General features: G+C 52.3%; 2 protein-coding genes across 3 annotated transcripts; one reads left to right on the top strand and one right to left on the bottom strand.

Annotated features, from left to right (window-relative positions):
* Positions 1–1270: 1270 nt before the first annotated feature.
* On the bottom strand, positions 1271–12362 carry SNX33 (sorting nexin 33). 2 transcript variants are annotated; one of them, XM_047796185.1, is made up of 3 exons: positions 12085–12362; positions 9633–11495; positions 1271–2021 (listed from the first exon to the last, which is right to left on the bottom strand). In XM_047796185.1, the coding sequence occupies exons 2-3, from the start codon at positions 11101–11103 to the stop codon at positions 1768–1770; spliced, it is 1725 nt and encodes a 574-aa protein (XP_047652141.1). In that variant the 5' UTR covers positions 11104–11495; positions 12085–12362; the 3' UTR covers positions 1271–1767. The 2 variants fall into 2 exon arrangements, with proteins under 2 accessions (XP_047652141.1, XP_047652140.1); XM_047796184.1 differs by having other exon boundaries at positions 12070–12362.
* Positions 12363–20681: 8319 nt separating this feature from the next.
* IMP3 (IMP U3 small nucleolar ribonucleoprotein 3) lies at positions 20682–21829 on the top strand. Its single transcript, XM_047797010.1, has one exon. The coding sequence runs from the start codon at positions 20749–20751 to the stop codon at positions 21301–21303; it is 555 nt and encodes a 184-aa protein (XP_047652966.1). The 5' UTR covers positions 20682–20748; the 3' UTR covers positions 21304–21829.
* The last annotated feature ends 4323 nt before the right edge of the window (positions 21830–26152 follow it).

A 26152-nucleotide genomic window follows, 5' to 3' on the forward strand; every position in this document is an offset into this window, starting at 1 on the left:
GCAGGATGCCACCCATTTGAGAGATGAGAAGAGTGAGGTCTGAGAAAGGCATGCATCCCACCAGCCGGGGTCTGCGGCCACCTCTAGCTCCCCAGCCAGCCCCTCCCATCAGCACGGCCCTCCCCTCAACATTTGAGGTTCTGGGGCAAATGTTGTGTCCATCATGACCTCAGAATCTGGTCCAGTGGCTCCCAGGTACAATTAGGGTTCCATCCTTCCCTCACCCTCATCCCCTCGACCCCCAGGATCCAAATAAGGAGCCATGCCTGTGTTATCTTAATTGTAAAAGGTTTATCAAGAAAACAAGAAAGAAAGATTGAAGCCAAAGCAACCTGGAACAGCCATGACCTCTGGGGAAGGCCAGCAGTGGCACCTGTCAGTTCCCCCCAACTCGCTGCTGGACCACGCCCTGGCCTGAGGGGCTAGGAGTAGCCCCCTTGAGGATGTAAACATGGCTGGGAGACAGCACAGTCCCACCAGGACCCGGCCTGGCATCACAGTGAGAGTGGCAGTGGGCAGGTGGGCCCAAGCCTGCTTGGAGTGTGGGAGCTATTGCTGTGAACTCAGATACCCAGTCACTTTTGGGTGTTCCCTCCAGGAAGGTGCCACTGGGGTCCTCGGGGGCCGAGGCCTGTCTCAGCACCTTGGTCCCCTAACCAAGGAGTGGGGGCTCAGCTAGTGAAGGAGAGTAAGGAGGGAGCTGGCCTGCAGCCCCTCCTGCAGGGGATGGGGGTGGGTATGGGACAGGGACATGGGAGCAAAGCATATACCTTCCCTCTATCGTCCCCACCAAGGGGGCACCGCACTTGCTTGGGGAAGATTAAGGAGAGAAGAGGGGGTGTTTTCATGCCTTCGAAGCTTTGGCCATGCTGTTCCTCTCCTCTGAATGCCCTACCCTCGGACTGTCCCCACTTACTGTCTGGCAGATCCTTGTCATTCTTCAAGACAGTGCTCCAATGTCACCTACTCCGTGGAGTCATCCCTGACCAGCAGAATGAGTGAGTGGGCCCTTCTGCGAGCTTCCTGGAACCCCTCATTCACCACAGGTCATTCTGATTTTGTTTTTTTGTTTGTTTGTTTGTTTGTTTGTGTCTTTTTTTGCCATTGCTAGGGCCGCTCCTGCGGCATATGGAGGTTCCCAGGCTAGGGGTCGAATCGGAGCTGTAGCCACCGGCCTACACCAGAGCCACAGCAATGCGGGATCTGAGCCGAGTCTGCAACCTACACCACAGCTCACGGCAACGCTGGATCCTTAACCCACTGAGCAAGGCCAGGGATTGAACCCGCAACCTCATGGTTCCTAGTCGGATTTGTTAACCACTGAGCCACGACGGGAACTCCAACCACAGGTCATTCTGCACTGCCCCTGCCTGTTTCTGTGTCTGACCGCCTCCTCGACCAGGGCCCTCCCTAAGGGCAGGCATGTTGCAGCCCTGGATGCTCAGCCAAGGCCTGGGAGTTTGCTGAATGGATGAGGGGTGGTGGCAGGGGATTGAGCGCTAGAGGCTCAAGGGGAGGCTAAGACCCTGGCCCAGCCTCAAATGACTGACCAGCAGCCCAGGCCTTGGGCGGAAGGGCTCCTGGCCCTGTTCTCACCCCTGCTGTGCCCCCACTTCTAAGGGGTGGGGGACTTCCCCTGGGATAGCTATGACTCTTCCAAAGCCCCCCCCAACCTCCCCCAGGCACTACTGGCTCGGGAAGGTCTGGAGGGCAGAGTGCACTGCAGTGACCAGGCCCCGGGGCGGGGAGAGGGCCAGGCACACGTGGTCAGAGGTTGTCATACATGCGCAGCGTCTTCTCCAGCTGCTGGCCCACCCGCTGGTAGAAGAGGATCTGCTGGCGCAGGTAGTTCTGCATCATGTGTTTGAAGTCGAGCTCGCGGCGCTGGTGGAAGTGGTTCATCTCAGCCTGAAGGGCGAAGCCTACCACGCGGCAGCGCCTGCGAATGCCATCTGCCTCGTCCTGCGCCATTCGGCCCTCGTCACTCATGCGTTGGCTCTCCTTCACTTTGGCAAAGGCACCTGGTGTGGGCAGAGTGGAGGATAAGGCAGGTTAGGGCTCCGGTCTCCCCCATTCGCTCCCTAATCCCTCTGGGAGACACCTCGAGAGCAGACAATACACTCATCAGTCCAACTCAGGGCTCGCTCCTGGACTCCAGACCCATGGTCCAGCCACATGGGTGTCTCCATCAGGATGTCCCCCAAACCCTCACCTTCAGCACATCCTAAACCAGATGTACCATCTTGCCACCGTCAACAGCCCACACCTGACTAGTCACAGTCCTGCCAGTTATATTATTTTCTAGGGCCAGGCTGTTCCTACCCACCGCAGACCTCATCACCTCTCATGCCAGCTCCCCTTCCAGCTCAGGTATCACCTCCTCCAGGAAGCCTTCCCTGCAGTCCCACTGCATCAGGTGCCTCTCAGTGCTCCCAGATGCCCTGGGCTTCTCCCTATCACAGCTCCCAGGCTCCCTGTGGTTTCTCTGACTGCCTCCCTCTGGGCTGTGAGTTCAAATTCTCCCATGCCCAGAACAAAGCCTAGCCCACAGAACATCCTGACATGAGTCTGCTAAGCTGACTCAACCTCAGTGGACCACCACAACAGGACCCCCATGGGTCTCCCCACCTCAGTTCCAGCCTCTGAGAGGTTCTCCACAGCACCCGAAGAACAGCCAAGCTGGGCACCTACAGCTCCAAGCCTCCCCTGGCTTCCCTCTGCCTGCAGATCAAGGACCCCTGTTCTCCCAGCCTGTGAGGCCCTCTGGGAATTACGTCCTGCACCCATTCAACACTAACCCCACATTCATCGAACTCACTCTTGCCTACCCTCCTATGGCTGCCTCCTGGACCCCTCGGCATAATTCAAAGGTCTGATCAGGTGCCACTTCTGCCCAGAGGATCCTCCACTGCCCCCAGGCAGACTGCCGCCCACCTCACTGCCCCGGGTTCCCCCCGCCCCCATCACACTGCCTCAAAGGCTACCTGGAGGTTTCCTCCTCAGCCCCCACCTCTAGGGAACTAGAGGAAGCCATTCTAATAACCAGGTGACAGACGGCGGTCAGGGGATGAACCTGGAGAAGGGACACAATTTGGAAGAATCCGAATGAATCAACAAGCAATTGAGGAAAGAATTTGGGTTCTGGAGTTCCCGTCATGGCTCAGTGGTTAACGAATCCGACTAGGAACCATGAGGTTGCGGGTTCGATCCCTGGCCTCGCTCAGTGGGTTAAGGATCTGGCGTTGCCGTGAGCTGTGGTGTAGGTTGCAGACACAGCTCAGATCCTGAGTTGCTGTGGCTGTGGTGTAGGCCAGCAGCTACATCTCCAATTAGACCCCTAGCCTGGGAACCTCCATGTGCCACGAGTGTGGCCCTAGAAAAGGCAAAAAGACAGGGGAAAAAAAAAAAGAATTTGGGTTCTGATTTAACAGGCACTTGATGGATTGCGCACTGAGGCCGGTGGGGGGAGCTGCTGAGAAGGGGGCGGTTTGGCGTGCACTCCTTGCAGGGCTGTAGTGAATCCACTGTGCCAAGAAGAGTAAGGAGGTGGCGAGGGTTAGCACGGAGGACAGCACGTTCCCCAAGCACTTCAAAAGCATCCACTGCACACAAATAACATGCTCATGCTCCGTGCTCCCCACTTCTCCCTTGCGGGGGCCTCCTAGGGACCTTCGAAACATGTTCCTTTTACTCTCAAGTTGTTCACTGAATTCAAGATTATTTTTTTTGTGTGTGTGTGTCTTTTTGCCTTTTCTAGGGCCGCTCCCATGGCATAGGGAGGTTCCTCAGCTAGGGGTCCAATCGGAGCTGTAGCCACCAGCCTACGCCAGAGCCACAGCATAGCCAGATCTGAGCCATGTCTGCGACCTACACCATAGCTCACGGCAACACTGGATCCTTAACCCACTGAGCGAGGCCAGGGGTCGAACCTGCGTCCTCATGGATGCTAGCGAGATTCGTTTCCACTGAGCCATGACAGGAACTCCTCCTAAGATATACATGGTGAACATGTACTAAGTGCTGGAAATCACTCTGAATGCCCTTAGGAACAGCACCCATATTCAAGGGCAAGTGTGTGGCTAATTGGCTAATAGGGGGCCACTGCAGAAAGGGCCACTTTGCCTTCGGCTCAAATTCGGAACATTTCCAGGGCTGCTCACACAGCACCCAAAAGAACTCTGCAGCCCCCAGCTCCTGGCCTACTCGGTTGTTTCACCACCTTCCTTGAAGCACCCATTGCCTTCTATTCCATCCCGCCTGTCCGGGCCCACGCAGAAGAAGAGGGATCGCCCCAAAGCCCAGGACGAGGACTCCATATGGGACTTCAGATCCGGAGTGGCCCTAGAGGCCAGCTGTCCACTCCCCCCTACGCCCACGCCACTACTGTACAGAGGAAACTCAGGCCCTGACGAGAAGGGGCTTGCCAAGGGGGTCGCAGCCTCCTTCCTGCCCCATAAGTCAAGGAGGCCTACCCCTCCACAGCTGGGAGTGGATACCACTTCTACTGCAGGGAGCCCATCAGGTCCCCCAGGCACATGTGTGGGTGCCCAGACCATGGACCCAGGAATTTGAGACACTCCTAAGGGGTAGGGACAACCCCAGGAAGAAAGACAGAAAACAGCAGGACAAAGAAACCAGAGTTAGGCTTCAGACAAGGGAAACTAGGACCTGAATTTCACCTTCCTAAGAAAGTCTGGGTAGGAGTTCCCGTCATGTTTCAGTGGTTAACGAATCTGACTAGAAACCATGAGGCTGTAGGTTCGATCCCTGGACTCTCTCAGTGGGTAAGGATCCGGCGTTGCTGTGAGCTGTGGTGTAGGTGGCAGACACGGCTCGGATCCCGAGTTGCTGTGGCTCTGGCGTAGGCCGATGGCTACAGCTCCAACTGGACCCCTAGCCTGGGAACCTCCATATGCCACAGGTGAGGCCCTAGAAAAGGCAAAAAGACAAAAAGAAAAAAGAAAGAAAGAAAGAAAGTCTGGGTACAGCAGGGTAGACCTGCTTTCGAGGGGGCTTTTCTTGGAGTTCCAGCTGCAGTGCAATGGGATCGGCAGCATCTTGGGAGCGCTGGGATGCAGGTTTGATCCCCAGCCCGGCACAGTGGTTAAGGATCTGGCGTTGCCACATCTACGGCTTAGGTCACAACCACAGCTCGGATCCCATCCTTGACCTGGGAACTCCATATGCCACAAAAGGGTGGCCAAAAAAAAGAGGGCTTTTCTTGCCCATGGCCTTTTTCTTGCCCATGACTTTTCTTGCCCAGGAAGGAAACTGAAGCCCAGATAACAGGAATGAATCTATTGCAACTTCAAGGTATCCACAGACAGGCAGGGAGCCAGGGATGGGGGGCAAAGGCTGCAGGGGGGAAGCAGGGCCCCACCCTGTGCTCTGTCACCCCTCCACCCTGTGACTCAGATGTGGGGCTGGGACCAGCTAACACTAAATCGCCCCAGAGACAGACTGGGAGTCAGGGCTCGGGCCTGCACCCCTGCATTCCACCTAAGACTCAACCCAAGAGCTGAGGCCCCAGGGGCGCCTCCTGCCCTGCAGTTGTCCTGTAGGCTGGGTCCCAGGAACAGGGAAAGGAGAGTTGAAGCTTCAAAGCCCCAAGGTCCCCAGCATATTTCCTAAACTCCCCACTTGATCCATCCTGTTGCTGCCTCTTGCAGGTAGTTACCACCCACCCTCACCAGGAGGGCTGAGTCCTAGTCCTAACTGGGTCACCTCCAGCAAGGGCTACAAGTCTCCCCACTGTCAATGGGATAGGCTGGACTAGACATGATGCTGCTGACAGCTGCTCACAGCAGTATAGTGCTTTCAAGTTTCCACATCGGTAAAATGGGATAATAATAACAGTACCCACCCTATTGTCACAGCCGAGGTTTAAATGAACTAATGTTTAAAGGACTCAGGATGGCGCCTGACAGAATAAAAGCACCAGATGCCACAGACAACTATGTGAAAACTGCTTTTCAGTCACAGCCAAGACCTAGCTGGTGGTGGCTTGTGGAGCTAGGATATGTAGTTCATGGAAGCCTAGGAAGGGAGACAATGGCCCAGAACACAGGGGCTGGACCCACCTGTTCCCCAGGCAAACACTTGGTCCTGTAAGGTCCACTTTGCTGTGGCCAACCTGTGAGCTCCATAGCCCCTCCGTTGCTTGCTCTGTGGTCCCAGGCTTGCCTCCGGCCCCAGGATGCCAGCTGACTTGGTGCTGGAGTACCCAAGCCCCCACCCTCCTCCTTCCCCTCTGGCTCATCTACCCCAGGTGCCCATCCCTTAGGGAACTCCCATGCCTGAGAGACACAGTAAGAAACAGCCTGGCTGTGGAGTCAGGGACCCCTGGGCTCCAATTCCTGCTCTGATTATATCCCACCTCGCCGTGCCTCAGCTGAAAATGGAAGGGACACCGACCCCCAGCTTGTCATGAATCTTAGGACAGAGCCCTGGCCTGGCCGGCTCTCAGCCAGGGGCCCTGGACAGTCCCTGTTTCCCTGTGTTGTCCCTGGTAACTATGACTGAGGCTCCCTTTCACCCCCAAGAGTGCCCTGAGGCTCCCTCTCACCCCCAAGATTGGATGGTAAATTATATGGTTGCCCATCTCTTAGAAGACCCCTAAACTGAGCTCCACAGGCCGGGTCAGTGGAGAGACAGGCCGTTGGGCTTCAGCAGCACCAACCAGGTTTCGTGTCCCATTTTGCTAAGTTCTTTCAGGGGAGAAATCTCACCCAGGGTCGCCTCAAAGGCACCATTTGTTCAAATCCTGGTCTCCTTCCTTCCAAGGCCTCCCCACACTCTCACTATCTTTCAGATCCATAACCAGGCTGGACAGAATCCGGGGGGCCCGGGCCCAACTTTCCTGCTCCTTCCTCTGTGAAAGGCTTCTATCCACAGGGCCAACAGAACACCTAATCCCCTCATCAGGCTGTGTTTGCCCCCACAGCCTGCCCAATTCTGTCTCAGCCAGATTTCAAGCTCTCCTCCCTCCCTCACCCCGCCACAGGCCTAGGAGTGGCAGTGCAGAACCCAGAAAGAGAAAGAGTAAGCCCAGAAGAACTTGGCCTAATGGGGAGGGGTCCCCCAGGTAAGGGAGAGTGAGCCAGCCTCTGTCTGAGGTTGAAGACATCGCCATGAGGGCTATTGGCCCCTCACCTTAGAAACACTTCCAGTGGAAACTCAGAGGGGCCTCACTCAGCTCTGTCTCCCTGCCCCGGGGCCCGGCTTTACTCTCTCCTGCTTCAACGGGAGCCTGGAAGCCCTGAGGAGGCGGCTGCCTTCCTGCTTCGAGCTCTGCCCTGGGCGAGGGTCCCCAGACACTGCGCAGGGGCAGCTGTTGCATCACCTCTCCTGTTTCCCTCCCCAGCTGCCCACACAGAAACACGCCATCCAAGGAGCTGGTCGAACCAGCTTTCCCAGACCCTAGCACGGCAGTGAGCGGGGCTCCACTTCCGCACAGGGAGACACCTGCCCCAGTGGGCCCCAGCTGGTCCCAGCCACCACCCCGCCCTATCCCTGCCCCAGGGCCCAGAGTCGGAACTAAGGCATCACTCTGTCCTCAACCAGACCCTCCCCCAGAGTCTCTCCCCCACCTCCAAAGCTAAGAGCTCACCGTGTCCATCCTCCTTTGTTTAATTTTTTTCCTCTCTCTCTCTCTCTCTCTCTCTCTCTTTTTTTTTTTTTTTTTTAGTTTTTTTAGGTCTGTACCTGTGACATATGGAAGCTCCCAGGTTTAGGGTCAAATCAGAGTTGCAGCTGCCAGCTTACACCACAGCCACAGCAACACTGAATCCAAGCCACATCTGTGCCCTATGCCACAGCTTATGCAACACCAGATCCTTAACCCCCTGAGTGAGGCCAGGGATCGAACCTGCATCTTCATGGATCCTAGTCGGGATCTTAACCCACTGAACCACAATGGGAACACTACATTGTCCCTTGTTTTTTTCTGTTTTGTTTTTTGTTTTTTTTGTGTGTTTTTTTGTCTTTTTGCCTTTTCTAGGGCTGCTCCTGCAGCACATGGAAGTTCCCAGGCTAGGAGTCTAATCAGAGCTGTAGCCGCTGGCCTACACCACAGCCACAGCAATGCGGGATCCGAGCTGCATCAGCGACCTACACAGCTCACGGCAATGCCAGATCCTCAACCCACTGAGCAAGGCCAGGGATCAAACCTGCAACCTCATGGCTCCTAGTCACATTCGTTAACCACTGCGCCACGACGGGAACTCCCGTCCCTTGTTTTATAGACCAGGAAACTAAAGCCCAGAGAGGGGGAGGCGCACGGCAAACTGGGGGCAAAGAAAGGGCCAGAACTCAAGCCTCAATGTCTCCTGAAGCTGAAAGAAGGGCAAGAGGAAGAGAGGTATGTGGAGGAGAGAAAAAAAGAAAGAGAGGAGAAGAAGGAAGAGAAAGTGAGGGGAGAAAGGAGGCTAGGAGCTGGAAGAGTTCTAGAAGTTAACCTGCTGGTGAAGCAGAACAAGGCTGGTTTACTCTAGACTCTGCCGGGGACCAGGGTAGGGTGGTGGTGCTTTGGTGGTGCTTGCTGTCCCCCAGCTTAGCCTGGAGCTCTGCCTCCTGGCCCCACCCAGAGGAAAACTCCCCACCAAGCCAGGCCTGACCTCAGGGCCTAGGGGCCTGGGAGCCAGCCCCACGCCCTGCAGACGTTCTTCCTGAGTTACCAAGCAGCCCTGGGGAGGACCACGCCTCTCTCCTGTCCTGCCTGTAGTCCCTGGGACCCAGGCACCTGCCGGGTCAGTCCCTGACTCACTGCTCAGGCCAGAAGAGAGGCCAGGCTCAGGAAGAGGGAATTGAATGGACAAAGTGGGTAGTGCCCTGGACCCCTGCTTCCTCCCCCAGCCCAGCCCGGGTGCCCCTAGGTGACCCAGCTATGAGTCACTTCCCTGGCAGTTCCTTGACAGCCCCACAGTAACAGGGACCCTTCCTGTTCCTCCCCTAGGGAGGGGGCCGTGAGAACTCAACACATAGCTGGGCTTGGGAGGTAGCCAATATGGATATGTCTTTGGGGACGCGCAGGAGGAAGGGACAGTCCCAGCTGGGCCATGGACTCCCTGTACAACCACCCTTCTGTGAACACAGCTTCTTCACCTGCAAAATGGGGGAAGCCACCCTCCTGAACACAGATAGGCAGCTCACAGATAGGATGTGCAGCACTGAGAACAGGTTCTGAAGAGGCAAAGGCAGGAAGGCAAGCTTGTGAGGAGCGGGAAGACCAGCTACATTCTGTACTCTCGTTATCTGGGTCTGTGTCCATGTCCCCCATGAGCCTGTGGGCTCTTCAAGGGCACAGAGCTCCGTACTCCCAGAACCCAGCCTGAACCTGAAAGGCTCAGTTTATCAGGAAACAGAGAAAACAAATGAATGAATGAATGAATGAATGAAGAAGGTGAACCATGAGCTCCATGAGGACAGGGACCAGACCTGTCCATAATAACACCCCTGAACCTAGAATAGCACCTGCCTCCTGGTAGGCACTCAACACACCTGTTGAATAAATGAATGAAACAAAGACAGAAAGACCGACTGCACTGCTGTGCCCCACCTAGGCCATCCTCACACCACTAGTGCCCGGCAGAGTGGAGATGCTGTCAGGGGCTCCAGCCTGCACCAGCTCTTACCTTTCTGCAGGTGGATGATGTCGGGGAAGTTGGAGAGCAGGCCCTGGTAGAGAGAAAGCGTGTCGAGCATCTGGAAGAGGTCGTTCTTGGGCTGCTCAGCGAACATCTCACCAACAGCTTCGTAGGTACGGCCCGTGTGAGAAATGGCGCTGTTGAGGGCCTCAGAGCTGAAGGGGGGATCCATCTGGAAGGCATGGCTGATGGCCTGAAAGGCATTGCCCAGCTTCTGGAATTCCTTGCGGAAGCCCCCCACATGCTTGCGCACCAGCTCCGATGCTATGGTGCTGAGCTGCAGGACGCTGTCGTCCATCTTCTTGCTGAAGGCTTTGAAGGTGTCCACCCGGTCCTCCACATCCTGCAGGTCCTGGTGCTCCGTGGGGATCTGGAAGGTGAGCAGGAAGCTGGCGCCCACCATCTCGTCCTTCTCAGCCCGGCGTTTGCCCATCTTCCACTGCTTGTCATCCAGGCAGCTGAGGAAATGCTGGAAGCCCTCGTACTGGGATAGCACAGGGTGGCTGGTCATGTGGTCCATCCAGAGGATGAGCCGCCGTTTCCGTTTCTCAATGAAGTCCTCCTCAAAGCGGCCTGTGGCCTGCTTCTCTGGCAAGTGGGGCACCGAGATGACAGTGAACTTGTGCAACAGGCGGTTATAGAGCCAGTCAAAGTGTTTGTAACGCCTGTAGACAGGTGAGCCGGCGTGGGTGGGTGTGAGCTTGTAGGAGATGTAGCTTTTGATGCCCTTGAATTTGGTCTGTTTGGTGGGGTCCTCTACCGAGCAGGCAAATGGGTGGGGGTTGGCCTTCCACTGGGGGCCTCGAGGGCCCATTTCAATGGAGTATGTCTCTGCGATCTTGGCCATCATGGGCACATCACCCAGGATGAAGGCCTCCACGCCAGAGCGCACAAAGCACGAGAAGCGATTGAGGTTGCGCCCCACCACGCTGCCTCGCTTGGCAGATGCCAGGCTGTCCTGCCGCTCGAGGGGTGGCTTTGGCCGAAAGGCCATATGTTGGCTGGGGTATGCACCAGGGTAGGAGAGGTTGAGTGGGGGGTGCCCATTGGTGCCCAGCCCACCAGCCCGTGGCTCCTCTACCACTGTGCAGCCATCATCCCAGTCATCCCAGTCATCATCATCGTCCTCCTCAAAGCTGCCCTGGTTTGAGAGGAAGCCACTGCCCCCAGCACTCCTGGAAGGGTTGGCCACACTGGAGCTGTCATACAAGCTCACCTCAGTGCCCAGAGAGCCTGCAGGGCTGCTAGAGTAGTCAGCATGGTTGGCACTCGTGCCAGAACGGATGATCTCCACGTAAGAGGCAGGGAAGAGCCCTGTCTCACCGCGGCTGTTCTGGCCCTGCAGCCAGCCATCCAGGGAGGTCTCGCTGAAGATGACCAGGTCCTCATCCTGCTGGATGCTGATCTCCTCTTTGTTCTCACTGCGGAAGTCATAGAGGGCTCGGCCTTTTAGTGCCATGGCTGGGTCAGTGGGACAGAAAGACGAGGAGAGGGTCCTGCCCAAAACTGGAGAGAGACACTTGCTAGGGTGTACAAGAATGCACCAGCAACCAGAGGCCTGCCACAGCCCTTGGACTCTCCGCCCCTGGGGGGGGGGGTGTCCTCGGTATCCACAGATGGTGTCAGCCTCACTCTCTTCAAAGCAATATCCACAGGTCAGAAACCGACCTACCAGGTCTCCCCGCACATGCCTGTGAGCAGGGAGGGTTCATGTCCACAGTCTTCCTCCCTTCCTTCCGCAGCCCCTGAGGGGGAGTCTCTCCTCCTCCCACAGTCAGAAGAAAAGTCAAGTGACTCCGAGAAATCGGCTCTGAAAGGGCAAGAATTCGACACTTTCCACTGGAACGTGTTCTAAAATAGAAGAGAATCACTTGGAAACCACCGTCCCAGAAACCCGGCGGCAGCGCTGGCTCCCAGCTCCTTCTGGCTCTTCAGGCCCCCGGAGGCTCTCAAATTCCTCCGCAGATCTGCCCCTTCCTCCTTCCTCCTCCTCTGGGCCACTGGGTTTTCAAAAATCCAGAAAATCCAAGAGGGGCAAGGAGAAAAGCAGCAGCCTCCTGAATCGAATCCAAGGGTGGATGTGTCCGGCTTCACAACGAGCCAGGCCGGGAAAACAAGGACCAAGGCTTACACAACAGGCCGCCAACTCCTCGACCCCGGCGGCCCGCCGCGCCCCCAGCCCCCAGCCCGCTCGGTTGTCCTCTCCCCGCCCCCAAGTGGCCAGCCCCCTCCCCGGGGAAGAAGGGGACGCGACGAGGCGCTCAGGCGACTTCTGGCCACTAGCTGAGTGGCCTCTTTTGTTTGTTTAATTCCTCAGCAGTTTCTGAGCCTGAATCTGACCCTGATCTGAGTCCAAGGACCCCCGTCCAAAGGTAACCCCAGCGGTAACCAGCCCCGGCGCGTAGACCCCCCGCCCCTCGCGTACACACAAACACTCAACAGGGAGTTTGGCGAGTCAGCTCCGAAGTGCAGATGGCCCGCCCGGGCGTCTGACCGTCGGTCCTCTGCTCTACCCCGCGGGGTTCCGCCGGTGGGCGGGTGGCCGGTGGCGGGTGGGCGCCGGTGGGTGGCGGGCTGCGCCCCCAGCCCTCCTTCTTCTCCAGCGTTCGCAGCCACTCTGCGCCGCCAGAGAGAAGCCAGCTCCAAAACAACAAAAAAAGGCAATTCCGGGAGGTGGCGTCCCAAGGAAGGAGGGAACAGCCGAGTGGGGGGGGGGGGAGGTGAGGGGTGGGGACAGGGAGAGAGAAGGAAAAGCAGGCTGGGGAATTGGGCAAACTCCACTGCACTTCCGTGCGTCCTGGCTGGCCAAGGACGGCCCGGCTCCGCCCTCCCGCGGGCCTGGGGCGCAAGAGCTCGGCTCCCGCCTACTTTTAGCTTTTCCTTTTGGCCGTCGCCCTCATTCCCTCGCGCCGAGATCGGGATACGCGAGCGAGGAAACCACTGGAACTAGGGGGCCCGCAAGCCTCCAGGGCCAGCCCCTAGGGCAGCCGCACCCCTCTGCCCATCTGGCCCTGCTGGGAGACACCTCTCGCCCGGAGAGGCTTAAGCGCCGCGCGGGGGAGCTCTCCAGCCGCCGCCTCGCCTCCCGGGCTCCGTCACCCTCCAGCCTTTTCCATGACGCAAGTGAGGGAAAACTCCTAAAGTTTTTAGAGTGCGGTGCTCCAAGGTGTGCGCCAGAGTTGGAACCTGGGAGAGAGGATGTGCGGAAAGCCGCAGACGCCACCTCCCACTCCTCTGTCCCCCAACCCCCGCTCCGGCGGGACGCGGCACAGCAGTTGCGCCGCCTGGGGATTGTTCTCTGGAGGGGGTCCCATCGCCAGAGGCGCCCTCATGGAAGAAGCCGAAGCCCAAGCCTGAGCCGGCTGAGATACTGGTCTCTGCAGGTCCTAGGTACCCTAGCTAGACAGAGCCAGGGGCACCCCTATCCTGGGCGAATTCCTTCAGCAGGGGAGACAAAATCCCTTGTATGTAGCGATGGGGAACAAGCCCAGGCACAGCCCGGTTCTTGTTGCTTTGTACGGCTGCGGCTGCGGAGTCACGATGTTCTGTCTTGGCCAGCAGCCGCGAAGAGAGAGGGGTGGTCGGGGTCGGGGTTCTGGGGAGAGGTAAAGGGGGCTTGACCTTGCTCACTGATTCTGACAGGCATTGTGCTGGGCACTGGGGATTAGAGTACGGCAATGCAGTCGGGGTTCCTGCCCTGGATAGTTTACAGTCCACCCTCTTGTCCTTCATTAATTCATACATTCTGTCTCATTCATTGAGTCATGCATTCAAGGAAATATTAACTGAATATTCTGTACCAATCCCCCTGGGCTTCAAAGACAAGTAAGACGTTGTCTTTACCTACCAGAAGCTCAGGTGAGTCAGGATAAGTAAAGAGATATTCCTCCATCACTGTGACCAATGCCCTGAAGTGGGAATGGGAGGGCACCGATTCCAGCCTGGGTTGAGCATGGGATCAAGGAAGGCTTCCTAAAGGAGGAGGTGCTTAAGATGAGGCAAAGGCTTCAGCCCATATTCCCCTTCCTGGCTATATAACTAGAACTTCCCTCCCCCTCATTATTCTTCCCAATTGCAGATTGACTGCCACAAGGTAGTGCTATAAAGGTAGGTAAATTTGGCTGTTTTTCATCTGTTTGTCTTTTTAGGGCTGCGCTCATGGCATACAGAGGTTCCCAGGCTAGGGGACGAATGGGAGCTGTAGCTGCCGGCCTACACCACAGCCACAGCAGCGTGGGATCTGAAACTTATCTGCAACCTACACCACAGCTCATGACAAGGCCAGATCCTTAACCCACTGAGCAAGGCTAGGGATCAAACCCGAATCCTCATGGATACTAGTCTGGTTCATTAACCACTGAGCCATGACAGGAACTCCCTAAATTTGACTGTTTTGAAAGATGTGATATGCAGGCCTCTGGCTCCAAGACCTAATTTCATTGGCGCAGAGTAGATCTAAATCCCTATGCAGAACTGGCATTTGACCAGAATAAAGGCTTATGAAATACAAAGCCCAGAAGCCCAGGTATTAATTTGCATGGAGAAATTCAACTGTCAGGCAGACCTGAATTTTTCCATCAATAGATCAAGGCAGTTTGGCCTGCTCCTTAGAAAGCCCATTTACCAGAAGGTTAGCCCGCTGAAGCTAACAGGATGGGAAGCCCCAGGATGGGAAGAGGGGATGTCATGACAAGTCTTTCAACCAAGAAAGCTTGCATTCTTGTCCCCTGACATAGGGGCAGCCTTGATTCTCAGGACTCAGTTCAGCCTAGTATCTCCAGGACCAGAGCTTGAATATGCTTCCCCCAGCTGCTTTTGGGACACTTTATTTATTTTATTTTATTTTATTTATTTATTTATTTTGTCTTTTTGCCTTTTCTAGGGCTGCTCCTGTGGCATATGGAGGTTCCCAGGCTAGGACTCTAATAGGAGCTGTAGCCGCCGGCCCACGCCAGAGCCACAGCAACACTGGATCCAAGCCGCATCTGCAACCTACACCATAGCTCACAGCAACGCCGGATCCTCAACCCACTGAGCAAGGCTAGGGATCGAACGCACAACCTCATGGTTCCTAGTCGGATTCGTTAACCATTGCACCACGACGGGAACTCCTGGGACACTTCTTTTCTGTAATCTCTCTTCTGTTCACAGAGCCTCTCTCCAAACTGGATTTAACAACAGCAGCAACTTCCTTAGTGTTTGCTGAATGCTAGACTCTGTTGTAAATGTTTACCTCTATTAGGGATAGTCCCAACCCCTTGAGTGGCCCCTAGCCATCATGCCCATGGCCTTTAGTTGGTTCCCAAATGCTTCAGTCACACATTCACACCTTGGATTTACTCCCCTATCTATTGGGGAGGGTGGTTTCTATCCCTGGCCACTCTCTTTCTAGGTGCTTGGGGAAAACTCATTCTTTAGCTTCACAGAGATTTCCAGAAGCTTTGTCTTCTATTCCTGACCCTCTTTAAACCTATGGGTAACAGGACCCCCAGTTACCAGTCTCGGCAACTGCAATAACCTTTATGGTTTCCCTACACCCTGTCCATTCCTTTGGGGCGAATTTCCTTTATTAATAAATTCTCCTCACATTATTCTAATTGGAGTGTGTTCTTTCTTTGCTGCTGGGATTCTGATTCAGGCACAGGAAATAACATCTATCCCCCAGACATCTCCTCCTTTAGGAAAGGAATCAGCAAGGGAGAATAGTGGGGCCAGTGGTTCCCAGGCTGACTGCTGGCGGCAGCATGGCGGACACACCGGTCTATGACTATAGTAATGCAGATAAGAGATGAAAAGTGCCTGAGATAGGGCAGGGGTAATGACCGGAGGAGAAGTAAATTTGAGATTTTATGGAGGTAGAATGACTGGAATGACAACCAACAAGCTGTGGGTGTTGCAAGAAGAGTCAACCCACATTTTTTTTTTAAGTAATTTTATTTATTTATTTGACTTTTTTTTTTTTTTGTCTTTCTGCCATTTTTTGGGCCGCTCCCACAGCATATGGAGGTTCCCTGGCTAGGGGTCGAATCGGAGCTGTAGCCGCCAGCCTACGCCAGAGCCACAGCAACACGGGATCCGAGCCACGTCTGCAACCTACACCACAGCTCACAGCAAAGCCGGATCCTTAACCCACTGAGTGAGGCCAGGGATCGAACCCGCAACCTCATGGTTCCTAGTCGGATTCGTTAACCACTGAGCCACGACGGGAACTCCATCACTTACATCTTTAGATTTTCTCCACCGGCTACTTCGCCACTTCTCTGCTTACCTTTGCACCAAATTCCTCAAAATAGCCATCTTCTATACTAGCTGCCTGCACTATCTTTCCTCTCTTTCTCTTCTTAATCCCCTCTAGCCATTCTTTCGCCCTCACACTACTGAAACTATTCTTATCAAGGTCATTGGTGACCTAGGAGTTCCTACTGTGGCGTAGCAGGTTAAGGGTTAAGAATCCTGCGTTGTCACAGCTGTGGTTCGAATTCAATCCTTGGCCTGGAATTCACATATGCCCAGAGTGTGGAAAAAAAACAAAACAAAACAAAACAACAAGAACAACAAAAAACAGTCATAGGTTGTTATTCTCAGTCCTCCTCTTACTCAGCTTCTCAGTGTCATCTGACCAGACTCCTTCCCCCAGGACACCCTTTCTGGACTTGTACTGGGAAGACCATTCTCTCTTGGTTTTCCTTCTACTGCATTGGTTCATTGTCTTCTCACCAATAATCCTTAACACTAGTAGAATGGTCCTCTTGTTTTCTATCCATATTCACTCCTTTAACAATCTCACCCAGGCTCATGGCTTCAAACACCATCTTTCTGTCAATAATACCCAAAATTTTAAGTCTCCAGCTCAGGCCTTTCTCTAAAATATTAGACCCACATATCTTTTTCTTTGACAACTCCCTTTGGATGTCTCATAGACATCTCCAACCTAACATGTCCAAAATTGAATTTCTTTTTTTTTTTTTTTTGGCTGTGCCCACAGCATCTCAAAGTTCCAGGGATTGAACCCTCGCCACAGAAGTAACCCTCACCACAGCAATGACAACACTGGATCCTTAATCTGCTGAGCCATCAGGGAACTCCAAAAATTGAATTTCTAATTTTGTCCCCCAAATCTGTTCTACTTGGTGGCCTTCTCATTATCAGATGATGAGTACTTTCTTCCATTTGTTCAGGTGCAAAACTGGAGCCATCCTTTGACTATTGTACTTATCCTGGGACTCCTCTCTCATTGGCATCTCTTTCTTTTTCTTTCCTTTTTTTTTTTTTTTTTTTTTTTTTGCTTTTTAGGGCTGCGCCTGTGACATATGGAAGTTCCCAGGCTAGGGGTCAAATCAGAGCTGTAGCTGCCGCCTACACCACAGCCACAGCAACGTGGGACCCGAGCCACATCTGTGACTTAAATCACAGCTCACAGCAACGCTGTATCCCTAGCCCACTGAGCGAGGCCAGGGATCAAACCCATGTCCTCATGGATACTAGTCGGGTTCATTAACCACTGAGCCATGACAAAACTCTGGCATCTCTTTCCTAGTCCCAACTAGTACCACCTTTCTTGCCTGCATCACAAGCTTTCCAATTGCCTCTGTTTCTACCCTGCCTCCTGACAGTCTGTTTTCAACATATTAGTCAGAGTGATCCTTTTAAAGCATAAGTTAGAGGTCAGTTCTCTTCTCAAAACCCTCAGTGTCCTCATCTCACTCAACCTAAAAAAACAAAGTCTTTACAAGGGCTTATGAGCCTCTGTTATCTGAGCCCCCTTTTCTCCCCTCCTAGCCTACGCTGTTCCAGCCAAGATGGCTTTGTTTCTCCAATTCTAATATGCCAGGCATATTCCTATCTTAAGGCATTTGCACTGTTTCCTCTTTCTGAAATACTCTTCCCCTGGATAGCCACATGGCTAACCCCCTATGAAATATCACCTTCTCGGTAAGACCTACCCTGACATGCCCTGTTTAAAGTTACAGCCCATCCTCACCCCAAGCTCTCCTATATCCTGCCCAGTTTTGTTTCCTGACACTCATCACCTGCTAACAGATATAATTTACTTATTATGTTTATTGTCTGGGGACAAGGAAGTTAACCAAGAGTTATAAGAGAACTCCGCTGTCACATTTTTTTTTGTCTTTTTGCTTTTTGTAGGGCCACTCCCACCGCATATGGAGGTTCCCAGGCTAGGGGTTTAATCAGAGCTGTAGCCACCGGCCTATGCTACAGCCACAGCAACGCCGCATCCTTAACCCACTGAGCAAGGCCAGGGATCAAACCAGAAACCTCATGGTTCCCAGTCAGATCCGTTAACCACTGAGCCACGACAGGAACTCCTCCACTGTCACTTTTAAGGACATTTGTGATTACATGAGACTCACCCACTTACCCAGTTAATCCAGGACAATGTTACCATCTCAAGATCTTTAATTTAATCACATCTGCAAAATCCCTTTTGTCATGTAAGGTAGTATTCACGGGTTCTGGGTAGACACCTTTGGGGGGCCATTTTCTTTTCTCTTTTTTTTTTTAAGATTTTTATTTTTTCTATTATAGATGATTTACAATGTTCTGTTGGAGGGACCATTTTTTACTTGCCCCACAATCCAATAGAAAAATAGACAAAAGACAGGGAGAAGCATTCCATAGAGGAGGAAACACATATGAAATCTTTATTTACCAGGAAATGCAAATTAAAGTCACAATGAAATACCATCACACACTCACCAAATTGGCAAACATTTAAAAAAATCTAACACCAAGCGTTGAAAAGAATGGGGAGCAAAGGGAAGTCTCATGCACTGTCAAAGCAATATAAAGTGGTACAGCCACTTTGGAAAACAATTTGGCAATATCTAGTAAAGCTGAACATGCACTTTACAACTCAGCAATTCAATTTGAAGATGTATAGAAGAAGCTACTGCATATGTGCAAGGAGAAATCTAAAAGAATGTGAATGGCAGCACTGCTAAAAATAGCCCCTCCAAAAAAAAATCCAACAGGAAATGGATTAATAAATTGGATAAAACCAAACAATAGAATATTACATAGCAGTTAAAAAAAAAAGCAACTGCAGCCATGTATAATAAACTCCACATGATGCCATGTCTTCTAATCAACACTTCTCAAATGTCAGTATGTGTACAAATTACCTTGATATCTGATTAAAAATAGATTCTGATTCTGTAGGTCAGGAATGGGGCCTGAAATTCTGCATTTCCAATAGATCTCTGCTGATCCTCAGGCTACACTCTGAGTGAGAAGGTTTTCAGGGATGCATTTACAATAATAAAACTATTTTTCGTTTTCTTTTTATTTATTTATTTACTTTTTTGTCTTTTTGCTATTTCTTTGGGCCGCTCCAGAGGCATATGGAGGTTCCCAGGCTAGGGGTCGAATCGGAGCTGTAGCCACTGTCCTACACCAGAGCCACAGCAACGAGGGATCTGAGCCGCGTCTGCAACCTACACCACAGCTCTCGGCAACGCCAGATCCTTAACCCACTGAGCAAGGGCAGGGATTGAACCCGCAACCTCATGGTTCCTAGTTGGATTCGTTAACCACTGCGCCAAGACAGGAACTCCCCTATTTTTCTTTTTAAATGAAGGGTAAAAATAAACACTAAATTCAGGAGAGTAGCTACCTTTACCTCTGGCCGGGAGAGTGGCTGGAATAGGTAGATGAGGTGGTCCTAGTGACCCTTATACTGGCTGTGGGTCCCTAAGTACTCATTATACTTTGTATCTTACATATGTTACATATAGTATTTTCCATATGTCAAATACTTTATTTAAAAAAATAGGCTGGGGGAAAAATGTAATTGTAATGTATACATGTAAGGATAACCTGACCCCCTTGCTGTACAGCTGTACAGTGGGAAAAAAAAAAAAAAAAAAAGCATAAAAAACCCATTTTGATCAGCGAAGAAGCTAGGTGGCGTCAAAGTCTTGAGCAAATAAAGAGGTTAGTCCTGTAGCACTACACTAAGATTTTTTAAATTTTATTTTAACGCTATACTGAGATAAAACAGATATTGCCAGCCGAAAATGTGCTAAACCTGTTAACTAAATACTTGGGACCAGAAATCCACCCTGACAAGCTATTTCGCTTGAGCCCAGATTAAAGGGTCAGGACTTGTACTTACTATCCAAGCTTTTCAAACTTACTGGGTTTTATGAATCACCTGTCATTCTTGTTAACAATACAGATTTTGGGAGTTTCCGTAGTGGCGCCTTGGTTAAGGAATCCGACTAGGAACCATGAGGTTGCGGTTCGATCCCTGGCCTTGCTCAATGGGTTAAGGATCCGGAGACGCAGCCTCAGATCCTGCGTTGCTGTGGCTTTGACCTAGGCCGGTGGCTACAGCTCTGATTAGACCCCTAGCCTGGGAACCTCCATATGCCGCGGGAGCAGCTCTAGAAAAGGCAAAAAGACAAAAAAATAATAAAAATACAGATTTCTAGGTGACTCCTGTGTCGATCCGATTCAGTCCATGTAGGAAGCAACCTGGGAATCAGTATTTCATAGGTTAGGTGGATTCCAGCCCCACTTGGCAGAAAGAAACTGCTCCGCCCACTTGGTGATTAACCTGGGGTTCGTGGGCGGTGGAGATACCGGGTCAGCCCTGGCCTGCTCCAGGAAGCACCCCCCACCAAGGTGGGAGGACCCCGCCACACACACAACGATCAATTAGCACAGTAGATCAAACTAGAGCGGCAGTCTTCCGTCTTTCCCGGAACTGGTCTCTTTTGCTCTTGTGGGAGAGACTTTGAGATCCCTTGAATGGCAAAAGTCTTAAAGAGAGGAAACTATCACAGCACCAGGTGGTAAATCATTTCCACTTAAAACCACTCAGCCTTGCCTCGGGACCGCCCCCTGCCTCCGTCAGCAGTTCTGCCCGGCTTCTCTTGGAGAACGCGGAGAAAAACGCGAGATACGGACTCAGGGCCGTGGCTCCACTTTGACCAATGGAAATAGGGGGCGTGGCACCGAGCCTTTCTTTCATTGGCTCAGAGTTCCCAGGGTGGCCCCGGCTTGGCATGCGGGGGCGGAAGTCGCTCGGGTTCCGGAACACGCTCTGAGCCTCTGGTCCAGCGGTATCGGGGCCGCCATCATGGTGCGGAAGCTTAAGTTCCACGAGCAAAAGCTGCTGAAGCAGGTGGACTTCCTGAACTGGGAGGTCACCGACCATAACCTGCACGAGCTTCGCGTGTTGCGGCGTTATCGGCTGCAGCGGCGGGAGGACTACACGCGCTACAACCAACTGAGTCGTGCTGTACGCGAACTGGCGCGGCGCCTGCGGGACTTGCCGGAGCGGGACCCTTTTCGCGTGCGCGCTTCGGCAGCGCTGCTGGACAAGCTCTATGCTCTCGGCCTAGTGCCCACGCGCGGGTCGCTGGAACTATGCGATTTCGTCACTGCCTCGTCCTTTTGCCGCCGCCGCCTGCCCACGGTGCTCCTTAAGCTGCGCATGGCTCAACACCTCCAGGCCGCCGTGACTTTCGTAGAGCAGGGCCACGTGCGCGTGGGCCCCGACGTGGTCACGGATCCCGCCTTCCTTGTCACGCGCAGCATGGAGGACTTTGTTACCTGGGTTGACTCGTCCAAGATCAAGCGGCACGTGCTGGAGTACAATGAGGAGCGTGACGACTTCGATCTGGAAGCCTAGCGGGTCTTCCCTCCCTAGGACTGCATTTTATAGATGGAGAAGCCGAGACCTGATGCCTGAGATTCTGTGAGGACGCTCTCCCAGAAGTGTCAGCTAGTCGTCGGTTATTAAGAACTTGGCTCCTCAGCTACAAGCCACGCGCGGAGCCAAAGGGTACGCCCGTTTTCCACGAATTTTTCTCAGCCTTTGGACGATTTAGAATTAAATGACTGCCTTTAGAGACCATGAGAAGCGGTTTTGTGCTTCACTGGGGAGTTGTTAGATTTTGGTACCTGAAACATCGTAGTGTGAAAGAAAGGACTTTGCGGGGGGGGGGGCACCCCTACATTCCCTTTCATCTTCTTGTAGGACAGTTTGGTTTAACTTACTTAACTCGAATTCTTACTCCTCTTCTTGTTTAAGCTGTGTACAGATGTTGGAGAGTTTGGTCTCAAGTTTTCATAAAATGGGTGATATTTTAGTGTTCTGAGTCTTTTTTCTTGTTTAAGGGAATGCTCTCATAATGCCAATAAATGGCTTAACTACCGTTAAAGTGTACATTTTTTCTTGTTTTCTCACATAGGGTCACATCTATAGGTCTCCTTGGTTCAGGAACCCAGAGAAGAGGAATAGTGACAGCAGCGATCTGCCTATGGCTGAGGCCAGCCGTAGGGCCTGCGTGTGGAGGTTGCAGGATGTTGTACAAGGCTGGACAAATTTGTCAGTTTACCAATCCCTCGGAATGAGTGTTTTGGCAGAGGCCTTCCCCACAGGGCTTCCTGTTGACATTCCAAGTCCAGGAAATACCGCATTAGAGGGCTGAAGTGTTTGCTTGCCTAAGGAAATAATCACCCTGTAGCTTGGCCATCTAGTGGTTAGAAGTGGCCCAGGAGGTTCCTGGAAACTTAGATAGTCTTAGGAGTGGGGCCCTCCAGAGGTCCCAGGGCTGCCTGCCCAGAGCAGAACCTGGACCACCTCTGCCCATCACATCCCAGCATCACTCCCTGCCCAGCCTTTAGTTTAGACAAAGGTGAATTCTAATTCTCAATTGGGGTGGGTTTTATAGAGAAGCCATGGATGGATTGGGAATCAGGGAACCTAGCCTGACGACAGTGGAGGAATATGAAGCTAGAGGCCCTGATCTAATCCAGCCCCCTCCCTGGAAGCGGGAGTAGGGAAACGACCTCACTCATGCAAGAGATTTTCATATTAAGTAAATCAGACAAACAGTGCATGATATTACTTATATGGGGAATCGAAAAGATGATAAAAATGAACTTATTTGCAAAACAAAATAGACTCAAGACATAGAAAACAAATGTATGATTACCAAGAGGGGGCAAATTCGAAGTTTGGGATTAACACACAGTATTATATTAAAACAGGAGTTCCCGTTGTGGCTCAGCAGGTTAAGAACCCAGATAGTATCCATGAGGATGTAGGTTTGATCCCTGGCCTCTCTCAGTGGGTTAAGGATCCAGCATTGCTACAAGCTGTGGAATAGGTCGCAGCTCGAATCTGGTGTAGCTGTGGCTTTGGTGTAGGCCGGCAGCTGCAGCTCCAGTTCAACCCCTGGCTGGTAACCTCCACATGCCTTAGGTGAGGCCCTAAAAAGGGGGAAAAAAAAAAGAAAGAATGAGGAGTTCCCATGGTGGCACGGCAGAAACAAATCCGACTAGGAACCATGAGGTTGTGGGTTCAATTCCTGGCCTCGCTCAGTGGGTTAAGGATCCAGCATTGCTACAAGCTGTGGAATAGGTCGCAGCTCGAATCTGGTGTAGCTGTGGCTTTGGTGTAGGCCGGCAGCTGCAGCTCCAGTTCAACCCCTGGCTGGTAACCTCCACATGCCTTAGGTGAGGCCCTAAAAAGGGGGAAAAAAAAAAGAAAGAATGAGGAGTTCCCATGGTGGCACGGCAGAAACAAATCCGACTAGGAACCATGAGGTTGTGGGTTCAATTCCTGGCCTCGCTCAGTGGGTTAAGGATCCATTGTTGCCGTGAGCTGTGGTGTAGGTTGCAGACTCGGCTTGGATCCAGCATTGCTGTGGCTGTAGCGTAGGACAGCGGCTACAACTTCAATTAGACCCCTAGCCTGGGAACCTCCATATGCCACAGGTGCGACCCTAAAAAAAAAGACAAGAGACAAAAAAAAGAGGAATTATTGCTTAGTGGTTACAGAGTTTGTATTCGGGGCAATGGAAAAAATTTGGAAATAGATGGTGGTGGTTGCACAATATTGTGAATGTAATTAGTGCCAGTGAGTTGTGTACTTAAAAATGGCTAGGCGGGAAGTTCCCGTTGTGACTCAGTGGAAACAAATCTGACTAGCATCGAGGACGCAGGTTCTATCCCTGCCCTCGTCCAGTGGGTTAAGGACCCAGCATTGCCGTGAGCTTTGGTGTAGGTCACAGACACGGCTCGGATTTCACATTGCTATGGTTGTTGTGTAGGCTGGTGGCTACAGCCCCGATTCAGCATCTAGCCCAGGAAACTTCATATGATAGATACACACACATATACATGAAAGAAACTATATATATATATACACACATAGAGAGAGATAGAGATATATATATAGTCTCTTTGGCACCAAGGATTCGACCCCCAGCCGGGCACAGTGGGTTAAGGATCCACTGTTGCTGAGGCCAGGGATCAAACCCATGCTACGTAACCTAAGCCACAGCAGTGACAACACCAGATCCTTAACCCACTGAGCCACCAGGGAACTCCGTAGAATATAATAGTGGGAAATTTAAAATGTGTCTGGAGGGGACTGGTTAAATTACTGGATATCTTTACAATGAAGTACAACTATTAGAAGTTATTATAGCAAGATTTAAAAAAAAAGAGTAGGACCAACTCAGTAACATTAATATGTTTTGAGGATCAATTTGGTATTATGTAAAGACTGAATTAGACATGGACCTGCCTGCATGGATGTGTAAAGGGCGGTGAGAAGGCTTTTCAGTCTTATAGGTGAGAAACAATGGTATGGATGGATCAGTGGTGGCTGTGAGGCTGGAGAGAAGTAACTGTGTTAGCAGTCTGTTTTGGAGACTATAATAGATACTCTTGGTACCTCAGCCAGATGCCCCTTAGCTGGCGAGGGTGCCCACGCCCCAGGTGCTGTGAGTGTTAGCCACCTCCCTCCTCTGGGGAATTGCCTCTGCTGACTTGAGCCTCCTCACCCTAGAGATGAAACTCCTTATCGCTACCTTCAATCACTGCTCTGCAGCTAGTGACTGACTGATAGGGGGAACAAAAGGCCAAGCCCCTCGCCTCACACTAGGGCATCTCTGGCACAGAGCCCCTTTGGGTCAAGCGGAGCTTAGGCCTTCCTTGAGTCCACATCCCAGCTCTGGTCTTTCTTCCCTCTCCTGCTTTCCTCACCTCTTGGAAGCTCTTTCCTTAAGGGTACCTTCTTGATAAATCACATTCCCTCCCATCCCTGCCTCAGGCTCTGTTTCTAGGGAACCTCTCTAGTACAAAGGAGGAGGTGACATGACTAATAGGAAGGAGGTAAGGACTGAGGCAAGAGACAAGCCTGTCTTCCCCCACCCCCACCCCCCATCCAGGTGTCAAGACACATGGCAGCCATTCGGTGAAAGTGCAGATGCCTGTGTTGATAGCACAAAGCCTCCTGATGATCTTGTATGTTCACATGGACTCTTGGGCAGGCCTCATTGTCAAGTTAGGTCCAAGAGACTCTGGCTGGATCTGGAGAATCAAAATTAGGAGACCAAACAGAACTGGAGCATTGTGGATGAAAGCACGTGGCTGCTATCCTGCCTGAGGCCTGCCGCCTCTCTCCCTGACTCCATAGGATTTTACAGGTGGACAGTGTCAAGGTAAAAATGCTTCTGACCACAGAAGTTGCCAGTAGCTGAGGGTTTGGGGCTCCACAAGCCAGAGAAGTAGCCAACAGAAGGGAAGAGGAGTGCTTAGGCCCCAGGTTATAGGAATTAGGTCAGAGCCTTGGCAGTGCCCAGCTCCGTGGCTACCTTGTCACCTGTACCTCTGGTCTTGCCAATTTCTGTATCATTTATCTTTTGCCTCAATAATGGTGTGTAGCAAACCCAGCCCCAAACTCAGAGCTAAAACAATAAGCTTTTGTTTAGCTCATGAACTTGCAGGTCAACTGGGCAACTTCAGGTCTTTGCTGGGCTCACTTGGATTTTGTGATTGAATATGTGTTGGATTCATGACTCTGCTGACCTTGACTGTGCTCTCTTTTAAGTCTGGGCGTGGGCTGGCTGGCTGTCAGCTGGTCTAGGTCTAGGATGCCTTGGCTTGGGTTAACTGTGGCAACTTGGCTGGGGTGCATTTGTCTCATCCTCCAGCAGCAGCAATTAACTTGCACATCATTTTAATATCACTCTCAGTGTGCCTGTGGTGAGTATGACTGACATTGCACAACTCAGATCTCAGATTGGGACTTGAACCCACAGGCCAGGATGCAAACCCATGCAAAACCCAGATTAGGACTTAAACCCATGGGCTTTTTTTTTTTTTTTTTTTTGCTACTGTGTGCAGTGGCTTGATGTGGAATATCAGTTCCCAAACCAGGGATTGAACCCAGGCTGAAGCAGTGAAAACACCAAACCCTAACCACTAGGCCACCAGGCAACTCCCCATGGGCTCCCCACTCCCTCACTTCTTAGGGCTGCACCTGCAGCAAATGGAGGTTCCCAGGCCAGGGGTCAAATCACAGCTACAGCTGCTGACCTATGCAGCAGTGGGATATCCCAGCCGAGTCTGCAGCCCACACCACAGCTCTAGGCAATGCCGGATCCCCAACCCACTGAGCAAGGCGAGGGATGGAACCCGCAACCTCATGCTCTGTAGTCAGATTTGTTTCTGCTGCACCACAA

Source organism: Phacochoerus africanus, chromosome 9 (assembly GCF_016906955.1).
Source record: "Phacochoerus africanus isolate WHEZ1 chromosome 9, ROS_Pafr_v1, whole genome shotgun sequence".
Classification (NCBI taxonomy): Eukaryota; Metazoa; Chordata; class Mammalia; order Artiodactyla; family Suidae; genus Phacochoerus; species Phacochoerus africanus.